The sequence below is a fragment of the Podarcis filfolensis genome, assembly GCF_964270895.1.
Source record: "Podarcis filfolensis genome assembly, chromosome: 4".
In the NCBI taxonomy this organism is placed as follows: Eukaryota; Metazoa; Chordata; class Lepidosauria; order Squamata; family Lacertidae; genus Podarcis; species Podarcis filfolensis.
In genome coordinates this window covers 77,718,323-77,739,600 of record NC_139607.1, presented here as the reverse complement: position 1 = coordinate 77,739,600, position 21,278 = coordinate 77,718,323, and the positions used below count along the sequence as shown (strand labels likewise).

General features: G+C 39.8%; 2 protein-coding genes across 2 annotated transcripts in view; both read left to right on the top strand.

The window, feature by feature from the left end:
- Window positions 1-21,278, top strand: part of LOC310760467 (cilia- and flagella-associated protein 337-like) — a 166,102-nt gene that overhangs the window by 81,941 nt on the left and 62,883 nt on the right. The window lies entirely within an intron of this gene.
- Window positions 1-21,278, top strand: part of B3GLCT (beta 3-glucosyltransferase) — a 71,570-nt gene that overhangs the window by 12,718 nt on the left and 37,574 nt on the right. Inside the window, 4 exon segments of the mRNA XM_083609180.1 lie at window positions 3,342-3,400; window positions 6,230-6,269; window positions 9,577-9,686; window positions 20,856-20,932. Coding sequence (XP_083465306.1) covers window positions 3,342-3,400; window positions 6,230-6,269; window positions 9,577-9,686; window positions 20,856-20,932 — 286 coding nt within the window.

Here is a 21,278-nt window from a genome sequence, read left to right as displayed (position 1 = left end):
ATAAATAGGTACCGCTCCAGCAGGAAGGTAAACGGCATTTCTGTGTGTTGCTCTGGTTCGCCAGAAGTGGCTTAGTCATGCTGGCCACATTACGGCTCCCTCGGCCAATAAAGCGAGATGAGCGCCACAACCCCAGAGTCGGTCACGACTGGACCTAATGGTCAGGGGTCCCTTTACCTTTACCTAATAAGTTATGGTGCAGAGGAAGAGCAAGTGTGGGCTCCTTTCTGTGTCTAGCAACTTCCATCCAACAATCTAATCTCTCTTGCTTTCAGTCAGCTGGGAAAGTGTTAGCAGTTATCCCCAGGCTCTAGTCTAAACACCTTTTTTTTAATGAATTGCCAACCCTCTTCATTATACTTTTAACTCCTGCCTCTTTATCCATCATTTGGAGAGCAATATTGGGAACAGCTGTAATTACCATGGAAAGAGGACCCAGACCAGCCAAATATGCTAAGGGGGGATATAAGATCAGACACTTACTGAATATTTCTGTTCTGCTCTCTTGATCAATCTCCTGTAGTGCTGAAATTGTTTGATACACAACAGCAGGAATTTACGCAGAACATTTCTGAAGTTGCTTTTTACCCTAGTGGAGATCAAATCAAATCAAATATCTTTAATACGGTCAGTGACCAGGAAGCCTAGTGGAGATCTTTCAGAAGTTAAAAAATGGTCCCTACTTATTTAGCATGTTAATAAATTTAAAGGATGCCAAACTTGAAATGGTTAATTCCCCAAAGAGCTTTTCTGCATAACACAGCTCATCCCTTTCATGGACTTGGTTCTCACTAAAATCAACCTATCACCACTGTTAATTCTCAGACTGTTACTTAGTCAGTGAGTTGCAGTATGCATGCAAATCCCTTTCCAAACACTGAGGATGAATATAGTGGAGAATCAAGCGCTTCTCAGAGCAGATGGCTCCTTTCCTCGTGCATGTTAATATTATGTTGTTGGCCATTCTCTCCTCATGGATACAGGCTGAAGATTGCATTCAGTAGTTTAAAAGTAGGGTGGGAAAGAAAGAAACATAGCAGGTAAACAATTATGGGGATGGGGGCAGAATCAACCAGTTGGCTAGTAGCTTTATCTTCCATGAATTTGTCTAATCCTCTTAAAGTCATTCAGGTTGGTGGCCTGTCCCTTGTGGGAGTGAATTCTACAGTTTGTGCTGTGAGGAAAAAGTACTTTTCTTTGTCTGTTCTGAATCTTCCAACGTTCAGCTTCATGACCCCCGAGCTCTAGCATTATGAGAGAAGGAGAAAAATATTCCGCTATTTGCTTTCTTCACACTATGCATTATCATATATAACTCTAGCATGCAGTGGGCCTGCTAGAGGGTTTTGTTCAGGGGTTCTGTGTTCAAAGGCAAAATGGGGCAAAGTCAGGAATCAGCAAAAACATCTCTCTGTTAGGGCTGCTTACTGGGGTGTGGTCTCAGGGCCCTCCCATGACCTTCCCAGAGGAGAAGCAAGAAGGAAGCCCCTTCCCCACTGGCTTCTGGGACTCTCCTAGACCCCTTACATCTCCTTCCCAGAGGCTATTCAGGAAGGCACTATCATGATTACTGGGCTTTGGGAAGATGTCACAGGCCTCTGGGACACTGCCAGCGCCCTCCTGCTCCCTTCCCAAAGCCCAGTAAGTCAGGAAAACCCACTGGGTGTGTGAGTGGGAAGGGAGACTAAATGGAGAGAGGAGAGCGATAAGTTTCCCTGGCTCTCCAATAATTCCTAATCCCCAAACACCTAAGGTTGCAATCACACAAGTAAAGTGAACACAAGTAAAGTTGCAGGCTTACTGTATCTCCTCTTGGCTTTCCTGTAAACAAAAAATCCCCAGATGTTGTAACCTATCCTCCTAGATGAATTGCTCCAGCACCTTAATCATTTTTGTTGCCCTTTTCTGAACCTTTTCCAACTCTGAAATTAATGATTAGAACGGTATGCAGTATTCTAAGCATGGTTGCCCCATGGATTATGATACTGACATTTTTAATTTTCATTTCTTTTTCTAATGATCCCCAATATGAAATTCACCCTTTTCACAGTTGCTATACCCTGGGGCAAACATCTCTGTGGAGCCCTCAACTACAACCCCCTTCAGGATAAGTAGGGGGGATGGGCTTGCGCTGAAGCAGACTGAGCAGTAGGGCAGGCTACCTACTCACTCCTCATAAACAGCCAAGACAAGCACACTTCACTTGTAGCCCAGGCATGTGATCTTGACTTGTGATCTGGCAGGTGAAGGGAAGACTACATCTACTTTGATCTTTCAACGAGCCAACATTTATTATTTATTTGATTTATATATCACCCTTAATCAAAAGATCTCAGGGCAGTTCATAAGATAAAAATGCAAGATAAAAGCACAAATAAATGATTAAAACAGAAACAACTAATCAATAACCCCCACTCTCACAAATACATTTAAAAGGCTGTAGAATACTAATCAGCCAAAGGCCTGGTTGAAGAACATTTTCCCTTGGTGCCTATTTGTTGCTCCCTAAGATGGGAGTCAGTTTGGGCTCCTATCTTTGTTGATGGAGTTTCTCTCCATACATATAGGCAAGCCACTTTCTGCCTTTCATATTTGCCTTGTTTAATATTGTAATTTTTCTAGAACTGAAATTTGTGCCACCTGTCAACCACCCCCAATCTATTCTAATTGTGACGAGATTACAAACCTGTTTTCAGCATGTGAGATAGTGTAAGCTTAGTCTCTAGTTTCTGAGCTGTTGCTGTCTACTTTTAACTGTGACAATTCATTTTACGTTACCTTGATGAATTAGTGGCACTTGTGCTGCTGTTCAGCTGGCACCCAGGAATAATAGCAGCTCTTTCAAAGTTTAACAGCGCCTCACTGCTAGTATTGTTTCTGGAAAACTGGAGCATGAACTCACCCTGTATTCAAAGGAGGTTTTGTCTGATAATGGCAGACTTTATCCTAAGGGTAAAGAGGAATTCAGATCCCCCATGTGCTACCATGTTGTTATTTATTATTATTATTATTCTGAAGTGCTGGAGTGCCCAGATGTTATTTCTGTGTAGGATTTGTTTTGACTTGAAGCCAAAATAAATTGGCTCCACATCAAAGAACGATTTTCTGTCCAGAGATGTATGAGAGTAAAATTGTCAGGCTACAGCAAATGATACTACTTTTGAAAACAGCAGAATTGTCTCATGGTTGAATAAGATTATTACAGGCATTCTATGCATTTAAGAGATACTATTATCTAAATTGCTTTTAAAAAATCCTGTTTAGACATAATTTGTCAAATTTGAAAATGAGATACCACTTTGAGAAAAAAGGTAGATAACATTTCCCCTCCCATGTTCCAGCTTTAGCTCTAAACGTTGCTGCAGAAGATGTAAAGGACAGGACTGAGCAGCTGTCACAGGTACTACATTTTGTGTTCCAGCTCTAGGAAGCTAGCATTTTTGGAGGAGATGTTGTCCATGCCATATTGATATGTCTCCTTGAAGAGCTCTGCTTGGAGGATTGTGTCCTGTGTGTTGTTTTGTGAACTGCCATGTATACCCTCATTTTATATGCTTCAATTGCGGGACAGGTGACCTTTCTAATTTAGAGGTAGCAAAGGATCAGCGTTTTTAAAGAGAAGTTTGCCAAGCTATAGCCTCAGCTATATTGTACTGTGATGTTACTGTGTCACATCTTGTGTACAGGTATTGCAAGGTCAGTTGAATGGGCAGCATTTTTCAGACACATCTGTATAGTGTAAATTCATGTTAGTTTCTGATCCCACTCAGATTGAAAGGCAAAAGAAGAAGAAGCCTATGGTGCCTCATTCTCATTTCCGCTCAGATATTCAATTAAGTCTATTTACTTCAAGATCCACCCGCCCTCTGTGCAATAACCCATTCATTTTTCTTGATAACATCTTGTTTCCAGTTATAACAACTATATAGGTTGCATATTGGGGATTGCAAGCACCACCTTCTACTGAAAGTTTCAGCGTTTGCAGTCTCAGAAGAGGCTTCAGTCTTTGCCTGAAGTGCTGCTGTGTTGGTTTGCATGGGAGGTTATTCATACACCTACAGAGTTGGGACCTTCCGATTTAGTGTAGGGAAGGGAAAGGAAAGGGTATGGGGCAGAGTGAAAGAAGAAAGCAGGGTGATAATATGTCAGCAGAAGAGACTCCGCTAACTGGATTTGGCTCGTACATCATGCTCTGAGTATTGGGGTATACATGTACCGTATTTTTCCATGTATAAGATGAAGGTTTTTTGCTTTAAAAATTTGGGGGTCGTCTTGTGCACCGAACATGGGCATCTGGGGGAATTTTTAAAATGTTTAAGCATATGCCTGGGATTTTGGCTTGGGCAGGCTGAGGCGGTCCCTCCTGCTGCTGTCCCCCCTTTCTGCCCCCCCCTTCAGGCTGCATGCTGATGACTGGTTCGCCTCCTGAAGCCCAGGCTGGTTTGACCACCAGATCGAGAGCAGCTGCCACCGCCGCCGCTGAGAGCTGCTTCAGCTACCTCTCCTTGCCATTCTTTCCTTTCCCCCCTCTTCCCCTCTCAAACTCCCACCCTGCCGCCAGCCCGCTCATCACCTTCCTCAGCTCAGTTTGCTCGATGGCATGGCCTGACACAGAGCAGCCACTGCCTTCCCCCGGCTCTTCCATGGCATCCTGCTTGGGAGCCTGCTTCCCTGCAGCAGCAGCAGCAGCCACCACTGAGGGGGAGCGTGTGGTGCCCCAGTCGCTGCCTTTGCTTCTGCAAACTTCTTCTGCTGGAAACTGCTTCTGCTGGAAACTTTGAGGGTGATTGCCCCCCAAAAGATCAACAACTTGCCATCGCCAATCATCCAGATTTTCACTTCTATTTTAGGGTTTCATTTTCTTAATTTTAGGTTAAAAAAATAGGGGTTGTCTTATACATGGGGGTGTCTTATACATGGAAAAATATGGTAACTTCTTTAGGGCAGAAACATGGACTAGTTGTTCCATTGGGTTTCTTCAAATGCTATGATTTTGTAGGTGGAATTCAGAAAAATGCTTCCTCTTTACTTTTACTATGCGGCCAGTTTGTCAACACAATTCACAGACAATCCTGAGAAACACGCTCCATTTCAGTTTGTTTGGTAGCTGCTGAATAGCAGCTGAGATATTTTTAGAACGTGGTTTCCTGGGTGATGGGACTGTGAACCCTTTGCTTTTAAGTGCAAAGCTTAAATTCTGACACAAATGTACATATCTTAGATTTACTGGGTTTTATTTTGGGCTCTGCAGGAACCTTTCTTCATATTTATTTAGGTTGCAATATAATTTGGATAGAGGGTTTTCCCATAGATTAATATTCTCATTAAATGATGAGATTACTTGTATATCACATAAGAGTGTGACGCTTCTAAGTGTGTGCATTTTAGTCATCTTTATTTCATGGCTTTCTATTTGGTGCTTAGTTCAAATTAATTGTTATCATGGCTTTTTATTAGGTATTTAGTCCAAATTAATTGTTATAAAACAACATTTTAGAATGGTAGCACTGATAACATGTTTATGCAATTAAATTTCTAATAAAAATTAAGTCGTATAAACTCATTTCTACATTACATAAGCTTAGTTACTTGGAGGAGGTATAACGTAGCAGCTAAAAATGTGAGTATAGAATTTTAATGTTAACCTGAGCTGGAAACTCATCAGATGGTCTTATGCAAGATTCTGGTCTCTGGCCTAGTTGACATGTAATGGTAAACCAGAGTTAAACTAACTGCGGCTTACCAGTAACAGGGAAGTATGCTGGTGCATGCCACTCAAATCATGCCCCCTCCTCACTTTGCCACACCAGGAGAAAACAAACCAGAATGCTGTCTTAGTATTATGTGCGAACCAGCATTCATGGTTGCAGAGAAACAGTTTGCTGGTTTGCACATGACAGTAAACCAGTGCTCTGGTCTCTTTCCTTCTGGTACAGCAAGGGAAGGAGGGGGCTGGTGTGATTTGAAGAGCATGGACCAGCACAACTGTGCATTTCCAGTAAACCATAGTTTGTTTTACCCTGGCTTACCATTATATGTCTTATGGTTTAGCACTTTTCATACAACATAGGGATAATAATACTTCCCATAGGGATTTAGTATGGCTTATTGAGATTGCACAGCTATTTGAGTGGGGTTGTGACAAGCTAGTTAGCAAGTTTTAAGCAAACCATTGCATTTTATTTTAATGTATGGTTACCGGTATATTGTTTGTATTATCTTAATACAGACGTCAGAAAGAAGTGGAAACTCGACTAAAATAAGCAAGGGTAAGTAAGTCTTTTCAGTATTTCAATCTGCAGTCTGTCTGTTAGACTGAATCATGTATATCTCATACATTGTCAGGTTATTCTGTATAGCATGTTCTTGGGCCATTGGAGACATTACTATTGTCACTCCTGAGCCCTCCTGGATCAGATCAACTGGTTCACCTAGTCCAGGCATCCCCAACTTGCGGCCCTCCAGATGTTTTGGCCTACAACTCCCATGATCCCTAGCTAACAGGACCAGTGGTCAGGAATGATGGGAATTGTAGTCCAAAACATCTGGAGGGCCGAAGGTTGGGGATGCCTGTGTGGCCCTTTTAAGGTGGAACGGAAATATCCTAACAGCCTGACCTAGTCCTTTATCATGTTTCCCAACCACATGGCTTTGGCTAGCCCACAAGCAGGACACAAAGGCAAAAGCCTCTCTCCAGTTGCTGCTCCCCAGTAGTTGATTCTCAGTGGCATTGGGGGTGGGGTGTCCTTCCTGCCTAGTTACGATATTTTAAAAGGTGGTCCCAACATACTTGGTTGTTATTATATCGAGGTCTCAGCATTTAACGTTTCACTTGTGTTGGGTTAAGAGAAAACAGTGGGGGGAAATAGAAAATTAGTTTTAACTTTTTATTTATTTTAATCAAAAGCCCACCACTGTCACTCATTAACAGTGCATGCATGTTTACTCAGGAATAAGTTGCATTGAGTTCAAGGGGGCTTACTCCTAGGTAAATTACAAGATTACAGCCTAAGAAGATTAAAGCGGTTTCCAGATCTTCTCAGACTTTTTTGTCCAGTGTTTGCTTGAATTGCCTCTTGTCCTGGGTTCTCAATGCTGAATGAAGGTCTGTGGAGAGCCACAGTTCAGCAGTGTATTGGGTGCCTCATATCTGTGGGGGCCTATACAGTCCTGCTGCTGGTGGTGTAGTGCCTCAGATGGTGATATAGCCATTGTGACTAGTTAGAATATATATATATTCTATTTCCCTTTAAAAGTCGTCTAAAGCTGTGGGTTTTTATATAATAAGTTAGCTGTCTTATACAAGGACAGACTCACCCACCCATCCAACTAAGTATTGTCTACTACTCCAACTGCAGGCAGCTGTCCATGGTCTCAAACAGCAATATTTCCCATAACCTGCTACCTGATAGCAGGGACTGAATCTGGGCTTTGGCATAGCATGTTCTCTAGCACTGAACTATAGCCCCTCCATGTTTCTTTCCTCTATTTCTTCTAGCAGCAGTTAAAGCTTTATTAATTTTTTTGGGTGGGGGGAATGTTCACAACTTCACCTCCAGTCTACACTGTTATTTGCCACTCTTACAAATGTGATCATGTAAAAATTATAGCATTGCTGATAGTGTTGCCACCTGATTACTGATTAAACATGATGAAGATGATAATAAGCTAGAATTAATCCATTTAGTTCTTCAGCCCCTCAAAATGATTTGTACAGAGTTGCCAGTTAATCAGTCTTTTTGGAACATCCTTTAATCTCAAGATTATTTTTAGTGGATTTTGGCACTGGCTGGTTTGTTCATAAGCATGAGCACTATCATGACTAAGAAATGCAGCAAACATTGCAGGTGTGGTATTTGGCAAATATGGGATAACCAAGAATAACCAACGCGGTCCTCTCCAGAAGCTGTGAACTGCAACTCTCATTAGCACAAGCCACCATGGCTAATTGGCAGGGATGCTGAGAGCCTTAGCTTTCAAAAAGACTATTGCTAAGTCATCAACTAGATTGCCTTTGATTTCTATAAGAGGCACACAGATACTTGAAATTTAACATTATGTTAGATATTTCAAATATAATATTATATTAGAAGATCAGTTTGAGGGCAGTTTAAGCTTTTATTAAAACCAAATTCAGAAACCTAGAAAGCCTCCTAAAGCCTGTTTCTAGTGTGAGAATTATAAATGTTGAGATTCATGTTTGCTCATACGCTGTTTCTTTAACGTATATAAAATTATTTGAAGTAAATTTCCTAGAGTATATAGTAATCTTACTCTTTTATTCATATTTGTGATTTTACAAATGTATGTTAACAGTTAAAAAAAAGGTTGTATTTACAGCTGTGAAAGCGTTTTTCTTTCCATTGTAGGACCAACACATCATAGTCACAGATGCCACTCTTTAGTAAAGTGCTATTTTTTGTTGTTTGTTAGTTTTAATTTTTGTATTATTATGCTTTATTTTGTAAACTTCTTTGTTTAGCCTGAAAAGCAGTATATAATACTATAATTTCTGTATTGCAAACTTTAGCATTTTTGTCCATTGGTTCTTAGGAAATTTTCAAAGATTACAATGAGGTGGTGAGCATAATGAGGAAAGATCTACAGAACACCTGTAATTCAATGTATTACAATACTACAGGAATTATGGAAAGGAGTGGGTTAACTAAAGTAGAGTTGTACTTTACACTCAAGTTTCAGAAAAGGAACAAATAGATTTTTTATTGAGAAAAAGGTTTCACACCTAACACCTAAGCAAAGAAAATCCTATGTTTAGGTAATAGAGTTTTATACACACCCCAATACGTATGCCTGTTGGTTTATGATACCACAAATAGCTATACAAACTTGTATGTAATAGCATATGTAGTTACATTGACTTTAAGATCTCTGCTACTAAGTACGAGCAAACAACCAGCTAGAGTAGCTAACCATATATCACTAGACAACTTTTCAATTAGAAGGTATTTTATTCAACATACTTGTAAACTATGTGAACAACCAGTGATTACCAGGCAGCTGTGAACCAGGGAGGAGATGGGTCATAGTAAGAAATTGCAATAGATTCTGTTACGTATGCTTAGTAGAGCATCAGATATTTTGAGAATGTTATGTGAACTCTTTTTGCATTTATGAGACAAATTTAGATTTGTTTTCAGTGGGGCTTGATGCATCTTCGGCAGAAATGACTGACTGATGGAAACTGTTTGCTTTAGGTTAAAGTGTAATTGCTTTTAGTCTCAATATAGAAACAATTTTTGAATTGGATTGAATTTGTGTGACCAGCTTATACTTACAGCGAGTCTTATTTTTCACACCACACTGTTTGTGAATTGAAATCTCTGTCGGAAGCTAATGAACATTTTCAGCCTGGTTCAGAAACAAATGAGACAATACTATCCTTAAATTGAAAGCTTTTATTTCATGTTGTCTCCACAAGTTTTATTAAGGTCAGTAGATCCTTATTTCGGCAAGTTAATTATTTGAATAAATTTTAAAAAGTATTATCTGCAATAACCTTGAAACTCACTGTCTCCCCCCCTCCTTTAACGATTATTACTTATTTTTGATTCACAGAACTAAAAGAAATAGTATTTGTCATCCAGAGTCAAAGGAATTCTTTTCATTTGAAGAAAGCAGATGATCTAAAACAAAGTATTTTCAAACAAGCTGCAGTTCTTGGAAAGGTATGAATAGATAGCCTCTGACTAAAAAACCATCAAGTTATAGTTCTGGAATATGTTACACACTTTTTATTTAAGTAGGCACAGAATTCCATTTCATAAAGCTTCTAAGGGTTGATTCTAAGGGCCTCCTTCTCCCCCAAAAAAGGAATGCATGGAATGAAGTACTGCAAAAGAAGTCTTGTTAGAAAGCAAAACCCTGAGCATATGCCGTTTCACAGCAGTCAGCAAACAACAAACATTACCACTCCCCAAAACTTGAAAAAACATAAATTACTCAGAATATGTGCACTTATCTCATCATTGCTTTGGCTCACTTCCTGCTTTAGTCCAGTCACCAATGTCCAGCCTAAATTATTTTGCATGGCTGTTGTGAAGATATGGAAGGAGGTAACAAAAGTCTGCAAATGGGAACTTTCTGCTTGTATTATAGACATGAGATTTTGATTCCTTTACAGAACATAGATGCATCAGTCTGTTTAGAGGGTCATGTTCTGCTGCACCGCCGCTCAAATTAATACAGCTCCAAGGCTTCAACTAGCCATAATCTGGGTTGGATTGCCTTAATCTGGCATAATTATTGTGTATGTTAGGTCCCTACATTCCAACATGCTCCCGCTTTCCAATGTTCTGCCCTGGAAATAAAGCTGCTTAATCAATATCATCTTAGTCAAAGAAAATTTAAAACCCACGTTTAGCACTGAGTTGCACTGGGCATTCTGTCACGTTCATTCTTCCCGCCCCCCCGGCTACAGACAAATAGAGTAGAATTTTGCCCCTCTCCACAGCAAACAATAAAATGTTTCCAGTGCACTGCACAACAGCAGGAGAAAGATCACCTGGGCAGGCAGGTGGGCAAGTGAGCGCATGTTATTTTAGTTGCTCCAGCAGCTCTGCCTTCAACCAAAAGTTGCATACTTGCTTGCTTCATTCTGCTGAATTATACTTTTTTTGTTGTAGGCCAGGAGTCAGCAACTTTTTTCCTGTCAAGAGTTGCATTTCCTCAGAGGTAATTTCTTGGGAGGCATGTGCTGCTGGTAGGTGGGCTATAGCTACTCCACATTGTTTCTCTCTTTGTTTTTCTCTCGTAAGAATCTCAAGAGAGAAAAAGGAAACACTGTGGAGTGGTGATGATCTTGAGAGTCTGTGTAGGGAGGTAGGGAGTTGTGATGTTCCCAAGTTAACATCACTGCCACCCAAATTCTTCACCTCTCTTTTCACATACCCCTCTATTAATTCACACACTCATTCATTTGCCATAACCGTCTGCATGCCTCTTTCTGCCACCCCACTTCCTATGATACCATGGTTGCAGTAAAGAAAAGAGCAGCACATTTTTGCCACAGTGTTTCTGCTCAATGATCCTGTTGTTTCCCGCTATTCCTTCCCAGTGATCCAGCTGTCAGGAGACAGACAGAGAAGCAGGCTCAGAGGTGTAGCCACAAGTGTAGTGGCTAGAGCATCTTTCTGTTGGAAATCAAGCCCATATCAGGAGAAACTGGCAACAATCCCAGGCACCCGGCTTGATTCCCTGTTGACCTCCCTGGCTGCATTCCCCAGCAAGCGCAGGCAAGGTCTCGATAGGCGATTCTTCTCAAACGTGAGAAGAACACCCCCCCTCTTTCCTGCCCCCCCGGCAGGGGAAAGAGATAGACAGAAACGTATTTACATGCCTTTATTTCTGTCTTTGCAGCGTTACAAAAAAAATGACTGCTCTCTTCAAACTCCAGCAGTGTAGTAGCAAACACTTCCTGCACTTCCTGGACAGGAACAAACGGAAGAGCTCATATTACACTCTGAGCTAATTCCGGTGCTTCGCACTGTGAAATGACTGTCCCTCTGTTTCCCACGGACAGTCCCAACATTCCCATCATGTTTTGTCTTCAAGCTAGCAGTTTGCAGCAGCATTGCATCCATATCGTAACACTTTCCAGTGGATGCTATACCACTCTAGCCCAAACACTTTGCGCTTGCACCTCCCAGTTTGTATCTACTCCATTGTTATTCTACTGGGACAGGAGCATCTTTAGGAAACCACTGGAGGGCAGGGGTGAAGCAAAAATTCTTTTGGAGAGGCTGGATCATTGGGAAGGAACTGGATTACTGAAGAGGCAGGAAGGGACAGAAGACACTGGGTGGGCAGAGCATCAAGGGTTGTATAACACAAGGCAGGCCATATGTGAATGCGATCCAACTCTATTGTCACTGTAAAAAGCATGCAGCTGGTTTTAAAATTAATGGGGAATTATTTTCTGTGGGATATGCATTAACATAGACGCTAAAAGTCCAGATGTTTCTTTTGGATTGATGTGATTGTATACAGCATTTGCTAAAACAAACAAATGAAATTCTCTTGTTTCAATTCATCAGATGAGGGAAAGAAACAGAAAGCTGCAGCGATACCATACTGCATGTATTCAGGGCCCCTGACAAATTCTGGCACTTTAAGCCAGAAGCTTAAAGCAAATACGTTGGAGTTTTGATACCAGGGCAAAATAAATGGGAAATGCTAAATCTGTAAGTGGGGGGTGGGGTGGGAGTTGGAGGGAGGGAGGGAAGCTACAAAGCATCCCAAGCTATGTGAAATGTTCTGAGAGTAATACAGTTATGCTCCTTGAGTAGTTAGAAAAAATTGTTTGACTGTCTGATAGTGCTGTGAGATTTTAATCTTGATTGCAGTATAACATAATTGAAACAAAAAGCTTTTTATGTGGGTGGAAACCTATTTTAAAACAATAAAATAGTATTGAACAAGTAATTTATTGCATCCATCTGTTAAATTCATTGTTACACAGACTTCATAAATACTACTGTGTAACATATTGAACTCCTACATTATTTCCCAGTACGCCAGTAATTCTCAAAGTGTGGGGCAGGCTGCTTTGTGGGAGGTGTATGGAACACCTGTGAGAGCAGTACAAAGTTTCAGGAGGCAAGTGAGGTCTTCCACCAGTAACCAAAACACAGTTGGGTTGAATGACCCTTAGTAAAATACCTTTATTAATCCACTTAACGCTTGTGGTGGGAATCTCCCTGTCATTTGCTTCACCGTCCCAACCTGATTTGGGAGATTGGGATGACATTACTCACCTACAGAAAAGTTAGCTGTTCCTGAATTGTGGGTTTATTTGAGAAATACTGCCTAAAAGCAATGGGAAGATGCCCATTTTGTATTCTTTGAAAAGCCTTTTTAATGTAAAATGCTTTGCTTCTGTTTGAAGTATTTTTTTTTTGCTTCAGTGAATGTTCTGTCATCAGTTTACATTGCAGAATGTTTTAAAAATTATAATTCCAGGCGGATAAAGACTATCTTAGGGTAAAGGTTATTGTAGTAGAGATTTTTAAAGAAACTTTTTAAAAAAACACTGAATGAAGTTTATTTTTGATCAGAGTTTTAATGTAAAATGATGTAGAACACTTAAAAAAGTCTCATATGAAATACCTGGGGACATGCTTCCAGGCTGAAGAATTGAATTTCTGACACACTTTAATCTGTTGCTTTTCTGTGTCCAAATTAATCATCATTAAAATTACACACAAGATTTACTAGCTACAAGCTCCTAAAATATACATTTTTGGTCAGGTTGCAGAAGGCTGTGGTAAGCAGACATTATGGGACTAAAACATTCCTGGCTTGCCTGATGGTGGCTACTGATACTACTAACTCATCTGAGGTGGTGCTGTTCATGCCCAAGTTTTGCATTATGACTCTTTGGAAAACAAGTTTGGGCGTGCTCGGCATGGAAGAGAATGTTCCTTTTGGAGTCAGAATTTAACAGATTGCCCACCAATTAGTCTAAAGAAAGGGTGATAGCTATAACGTCAGGTTCACCATTCTCCTAAATTAATTAAAACTTTACTTAGACAGGTAGGGTACCGCTAGAGGTCAGTACTATGCACAGTTTTAAACGTATGTGTATTTTTTTGCTACACAACTTTTCATGCAAATTATTCTCACCACCACCACCTCAAGTGATGGTTATGACAATAGAACCTGATCCTGCAACTTTTAACCCTGAACTGTTTTGTTTCTCTTGTATTCTAGGGCTAATTCAATATTTATTACACTCCCCCTTTTTCTTTGATGGAGCTCAGAGTGGTATACATAAACAGTTCTCCTCCACTTCACCCCAAATTTATTTTAGCAACAACACTAAGCTAGTTTGGGCCAGAAGATATTAACTGATCCGAGGTCATCCAGTGAACCGTGTAGCTGACTGTGGCTTTCATCCTGGGTCTTCCTGGTCCTAATCTGATATACTCACTGTTGTACGAACCTAGCCATATGGCAGGATTAGACTGCATTATTATTATTATTATTATTAATAATAATTGAATTTATATACATCCCCATACCCAGAGGTCTCAGGGCAGTTGGTTAAGACTGCAGGGGCTACTGGAACAAAACTTTAACTGGATAAATATGGCAATTCGACATTACATTGCATATTTGTCAGGAACCAGACTGAAGGGTATTGCTCTGAGGAAGAATGGTGGGAGCCCCGCTCTCCCTCTGCTCAAGGGCCTGATCCTGAAGCTCCTCTGGAGCAGGAGGATAGTATCAACCTAGAGCAATGGTTCGTGGAAGGACACAGTTCGGAAACTGACAGTTGGGCTGAGCTGGGAGAAGAGCAACCAAGGGGAGAGGAATGGGAAGAGAGAGAGCTGCTTGAATCTCCCTCACTAGAAAGTGTGCAGCCCATGAGCCCTAGAGCCAGACGTCTGGATATGGTAGCCTCTCAGAAGGCTCAGTGGTGGAGGGATCATGTGGTGAGGAGATGGAAGTAACTAGAGGGAAGTGGGAGGAACTCAGTTGGGAGCACCTACACGGTGAGAATGGATGCTGAATTTTTGTGCTGTGTTCAATAAACCTCTCTGTTGCTGCAAATGACTACTTTTGCTTCATGCTGTTATCTACAGAGAGGGGGACGATAAGCCTTGCCTGGCAACCTGACACTATTCCATACAGAATCCATTTTTCCCCTAGCCGTACTTGGGAAAACTTGGGTTGTACGATCTTTTAATCCTTTCAGCTTCTAAAAATGTACATCTAGTTCTATGTGGGCTCAGCCCAGTTAACTGTATAAGAGACCTTTATTTCTTAATTTTTTCCCTCCTCAGGATTCAGCACAAGCTCTGTGTTCCTTGTATTGTAGCATCATTGCAGCTATGCAGGGATATAGAGTTTCTGGCATTGGTTGGCTAACATTCACTAGGGCTGAATGACATTCACTCAAGATGCTCAACATAAATTTGACATTGTGTTTCTTTTAATGAAAACATTTAAATAGTTTATATATTGCCTTTATATAACTCCATGCAACCAATCAGGTCCCAGGTTGGGTTTAAATCAATATAAAATCACACATCAACAGACACCAAAAGGACAGCAATAAAACAGCAGATTTCATACTTTAAAAGTACTTTTGCAAAGGACATTTCCATAACCCCACTGCTGTCATGTGAGACTCTGGAGGTTCATACAGGAGTGTGGGGGCTTGCTTAAAGCCCTTTGCAAACAGCAAAGGGGCTTTGAAGCCATTGCAGGCTCCCAAGCATCTCCTTTGCTAAGTACAGTACCATGCCCAAGGAATGCAGTGAGATAAACCTCAAACTAAACAACTCTGTATGTGGTTTACAAAAACTAATTAACAAAAATGGACAGCATTTCAACACCTATTACATGAAAATTTAAATAATATATACAGTGCCAAAATAATAATGACATGCGCAATCTCAAAGCCAAGCATCTGGCAGTCACGTTGGAAGCCCTGCATAGAGGACTTTGATAAATGTGACGTCATAATAACATTTGATTGACAGGTGAGTTACCCCACCTTTCTGTCAGATTTGGCCCATGAGACTGATCCTTGTAAAGATCCAGTGCAGGCAGTCCAAAAGTTTCCTCATCCCTCCCTTAGAGGAAGGGCAGGATATAAATGAAGCAAGCAAAGAAAAAGGAAATAACTGATAGCAACCATTAAAAATTGTTCAGAGGGCAGTCAAATTACAGAGTCATACTGTAACTGGTGTTATAGGTGAATGTTCTGTTTGAATTAGATTTTATTACCTGTCCTAATGAGCTTTCCAATGCTGGTTTGTTATGCTTGCCAAAACATAATTACAGGATATGTAGTTTCCATCTGTCTTGCTAGTGGATTGTTAATTTTTCTACATTCATTTTTTACTGCTGCATGTACGCATTTATTTTGATGTGAAGTAGTGTTAATAAGACATTCTGCTTCCTACTAGCATTTGGAGATGTTAATTGGCATACACAGTATAGTTTAGTGGAGAAGAAAAATGTGACGCATTATTCTGAAACGAACCACTTTAATAAAAGAAAACATCTTTTATTCACATGAAATGAAAAAGGCACACTTAAATAAATCGCTTGTACAAGATTCCAAAGGATTGTGCCTTCCAGGGCCCCATTTACAGCAACCTTCACCTCCACAAACTGTTTATGCAGTGGACAAAGTGCTAGCAACCATTTAATTTTTGTGCTGTTCTTATTATACTTTGATTATTGTTAGGGTTGCTTTTGTGCCTGGATTTTTACTTCTTGAAATATGGCAACCCTAATTGTTGTAGACTCTTTGATATAGTTCATGAAACTGCAATATACATATACTTTTATAAATAAATCATGCAGCCAACCATGTGTTCCGTCAACACCTGTTCCTCTTGGCTAATTAAAGCTTGCTGAGTGAGTATAACTGAATGGGTCCAGGATGTAATCAATATGCATCCTGGTTCTGGCCACTTAGAAAGTGGAGGTGAATCAACCACTCCTGAAAACATCCACCATGGAACCATTGTTTTGTGACAACTACCACCTGTCATAAATCCCCCCTTCTGGGTGATTAAGATGATTGTGGTGTAACAGTTGCAAATAATCTTGGACGAAACCAGTTCTCTTGACCCACTGCAGTTGCGGTTCTGGCCTGGTTATGGGGCTGAATTGCTTTTGGTCACCCTGATGGTATTGGAGGCACTGTTTTCCAGTATTTTTGGTCCTGTCTTCAGCATCAGTTGCAGAGAATAGAATGGGGTGATTATATCTTGCATCCCTGACAGTTGTGCTGTGTGGTGCTCCAGAGCACCATCCTCTCCCTGATGCAACGTAACATCTACATGGGAGCGGTTATTAGGCAATTTGGGCCAAGGTGTCACCAGTAGCTCTAGTTCTCTGTAACGTCTGAATCGGGAGAGACCATGCAGGCCTAGGACCAGTGCTTGGACTCGGTGATGGGACCATCCTATCAGGAGGTCCATTCTTCATGATTTCAGAATTGGGCTTTTTGTGTGGCAGCACTTCCCTTTTGGAACTCCCTCCCATTACAAATCAGACTGGGGCCTTCTCTATTGTCTTTTCAGCATCTGCTAAAGGTGTCCCCCTATCAACAATCCTTTTAAAATCTTTATCCCAGTTTGTATTGGGCTTGGATTTGAATGGATGTTATGTATGTTCTGCTGTTTTAAAATGTTTTATAGTTATTATTGCATTTTAACTTTTTATATATGTAACTTTTATATATATTGTAAATCACTTTGGGGTGCCTTATGGAAAGAGATTAATAAACAATTGTTTAATGGTAACCAAGATCTGCATGCTGGCAAGAAACAAGGGATGGACGGAAGAGAAGAAAGAGCCTACGGCCACAGCACTCATCAACAGCTTCATAAAGCATGGTTTATGAAGTTATGAAAAATCATTCAAACATGGCCATTGTCTGCAGTGTCATGATCTGTGGCATCATGATAATGCATTTTCATATAGGATGGGGCTTGCTGCTGAATTGCAAATCATAGCAACCATTGTCAGAAGCTGTGTAGTGGAATAGTTTTTTCAAAAAAACAAACACCTGCCATATGGTTCAGAATTACCGGTTGATGAGTATAGGAGGAGTTCTGGAATGTAAGATGTTCCATCTGTGTAGTACCTCAAAGGTATAATGGCCATAATGGAGCCTCTACATTGACACAACACAATCCTAAATGCTAAGTATGGTGTATTATATTAGAATATAATAATGTATCAGGATGGATTTGCCCCACTGCCCTTTCAGTGGGACCATTGTAGTTATAGTGACATTCAATATTCGGTGTGCTATGGAAGCTACTCATAGCTTTAGGACTGTCGTAACTCTAGCCTACTACTCTTTCAAAATGGCGGTTTATCATGCATATCCAAATACTGTGGCTTAGAAAGTTGTTCTACTTGGTATTTCAAAAAATTGGTTGAATATGCTTTCAGATGACAAAATACATAGGAGACTTTTTTATTTAGGGATAAATGGAAATGGGAAGGAAATGGGCATTTATGTGAAATTTGTAAATGGACTTTAATTTCCTTAATATTTGTGACTTCAAAGCTTTTGCTTTTTGATTTTTCTGTGTGGAAAACATCTAAGTCATCAAGATAATAAAAGTGTTAAATTACCTAAGAGATCCATGTGAATTAGTTGCTTAAGGCTTATGAAACTCATTTTGCTTTTTGGAGCTTGGGCTAATTCTCTTGGGCTCCTTTGGGATGCTAAGACTATCATTGGATTAAAGCCAGTGACCGAGAGTATAAAATGATTAGGTTGCTATAAATTCCACTTATTACTTGCTGTTTGCTGCAGGCTGTACAGACAATTTGGCAGCATGCCTGCAATTATGCTGTTCATTTAAATTTTGAGTATAGCGGTAGGACTAAATGTGTTTCTATTTATGCTGTTTTGAATATAAAGTCCATTACTAGAATTATGTTCTAATGGAATTCTGTCTCTACAAAAATAGCATGCAGTTGACAACCTTGTATTTTGAACACATGGAAGATTTTCATATTATAAAGCTGCACTTCACTTGTAAAACCTGATATGAAATATCTAATAAACTTCAGAATTTTAAATTATGAGAACAGATTGTTCCATTCATGTGAAAATTGCAAGGGTGCTATTATCTTGCTTAGTGCTGGTCATGAATAAATAATGCAACATTAGTATAATTGTAGTCTTTAAATGGTGATAAAAGCATGCAAAATTTTAAAAAAATAAACTTGTGATATTAAATGATAATATCAGAAAATAAGAGTACTGTGCAAGTTATAATGTTCATTGCCAATTAAAGGGTTACCTATAAATAATTTTAAAGTAAAACTACTAGAGTGATAATTGTAAAATTATCCCAGATACGTGGGCTTGATTCAGATCATCATTGTTTGTGTTACCTTATTTATTTTGGGTTGGATCCAAACTTGGCCATGTTTAAAAGAGACCCACTGCAAATTGTATAGATTTTAATGGCTCTTCTCCAAGCATGACTTAAGTTTGGATCTAGTCCCACAATAAATATGAGACTATGCACTCTTAAGAATCCACAATTATCAAAAGATACTCACTGAGCATTCATATTGATTATTGCCATTGCCATTGTAGCCTAAAATAGATGAGAATTGTTTTCCCCAGCCCAATTCTTCAGAGTGGTGCTTGCCTTGCAGCATGAGGGTCGGCACTTTGAGAAGCCCTTCAAAAAAGTCTTATTCTCAGGGGATAACTTGTATAGCCTTTTTAAGCCTGGCCCTGTTATAGAATTAGATGGGCAAGAAAGCTAACCGCTTGATTGCTGCCTGGTCTACTTGATTGCTGCCTAGCAGAGTGCAGTCCATGGGTAGGAATAAAATTTTCAAAAGGGCTGTTATCTAAAGGCACATGAAGCAGTTCTTCTAACTGAAGCTATGCAAGTTTGATGCTTGTTTAATCCAGTGAGTATTGGGAAACCGTATGTAATTTTTAGGAAGAAGTATAGGTAAAATTATTGGGTTTATTACAGAATAGCAAAGTATGGAGAAGAGGGGTAATCTTTGATGTGCTAAAACAACAGATAACGTTGCAGAATATATATTCTTAGCAGTTATAATGGCAAAATTGAAAGGAAACATTTTGAGGCCCGAGTGTGTAAATGAAGCTTGCAAGTATACTTGAAATTGTTTTTTTAAAGACCAAAATCCAGCCAGCTATTCTCAAAGAAAATCAAAGCATTTGTTGAAGGTTGCTCTGGCAGCTCTCCATTTTTCCTTTCTTAAAAGGCTGCTGAGATAAGAAGCCCATCTTCTTCTACTTGAAGGGAAATGTTTGACATGGAACCTAACTTGCAAGCTTCCTCAGCTATAAATAGATTTACCCCCTTCATTCATCCTAGTAGAAAGCTTGCATTTGGTGATAGAAATAGCTGGCATTTTAGTAGAGAGAGACAAAAGTGTTTATGGTAGGACTGCCAAGGAAGTAAAATAATTGCAATAAATGCCCAGTTGTCGAAAGAATTATGCATACTTGATTTATTGTCATTCAGATAGAATCCCAGAGTAGTCAAAAAAACAACCAAAACTTCACAAGGTATCTGATACTTATTTCTTCTTCTTCAGTGTTGAATATATTAAATTCAGATATCCCGAGATTTATTATAAAAGTGCAAGGAGCCGACATAAATTTGCCCCGTGTTTGTTCCTTAGCATTCTATGGCAGGCTAATTCAGAAGTAGCAAGTTCAGGTCAAGGAACCATAGTTTATTGCACCAGGAAAGACCATTGGAACCACATTTGTCTCGCCCCTTGCATGCCAGCTTCAGCACTTGTATACTTCTTAGCTTACCATAGTTCCTATTACACCTGAACTGTGGCTTAAGCTCAAGGTGTCCTGGTTACTAAACCTTGATTTATGCTAAAATATGCCAGTTTGGGTATAATGGGAAGCACTGATTCAAATTAACCAGTATCCAAGGCACTGCATGGGGAAATGTGAGGGGAGTGCATGGCCCAACCTTGTTTTCTGTTTAATGAAGAATGGTAGATTAAGCTGAGTTTGTCACTTCTAAACTGGTCAGTGTTTTCTCCCATTTAACAAATATTTATAGCAAGTAATATTAGAATATCACAATTAAACCCTATAAAATCAGATAATGCAGATAAAATAAAATTAAGCCGGTTGTAAACATAATTAAAGTAAAAATAAATATTAAAACACAGAGCAGTAGAAAATTGTTTTGTTAAAAAGAGTACAGTGGAAATGGGAAATTATAGTGAACGTTTTTTGCAGGAAAAGCTGAAACCAAAATGTTTAAAACAATGTACAGTACTAATGTTTTATTAACATGAAAGTTATAAAAATGTTTACCTTTTTCTTAAAGGAGATGCCCACAGTTCTGCTTATTCATCAGATGGACAAGCATGAAGGTGCATGGACCATTCTACCCTTAATGCACGAGTAAGTGTGATACTGGGGTATAATTTGTGAGGCAGCAGTTCAGGCCAGTTCATATGGTTTTTGTCTGTTAGAACCAAAACCATTTGCAGCGAAAATGTGGCAGAAAGGAGTAGCTCACCCACCACCAATATTTGTTTTGAGCTAAAGATTTCCATTTTTTTGTTCTCTCCTGTCTGCACACATTCCTTCTACTGCTCCTTCCCTTTGGGATTGCTCTCCCCACATGTCCATCTTACTGTGCGCATCGTATCTGCAATACTCAACTGAAGGCCTTTTCTTTGGAAGAGGACTTTGATTTATAACCAATAGTGAGATAAAGGCAAGGCCATAAAGGTTTAAGAAGCTT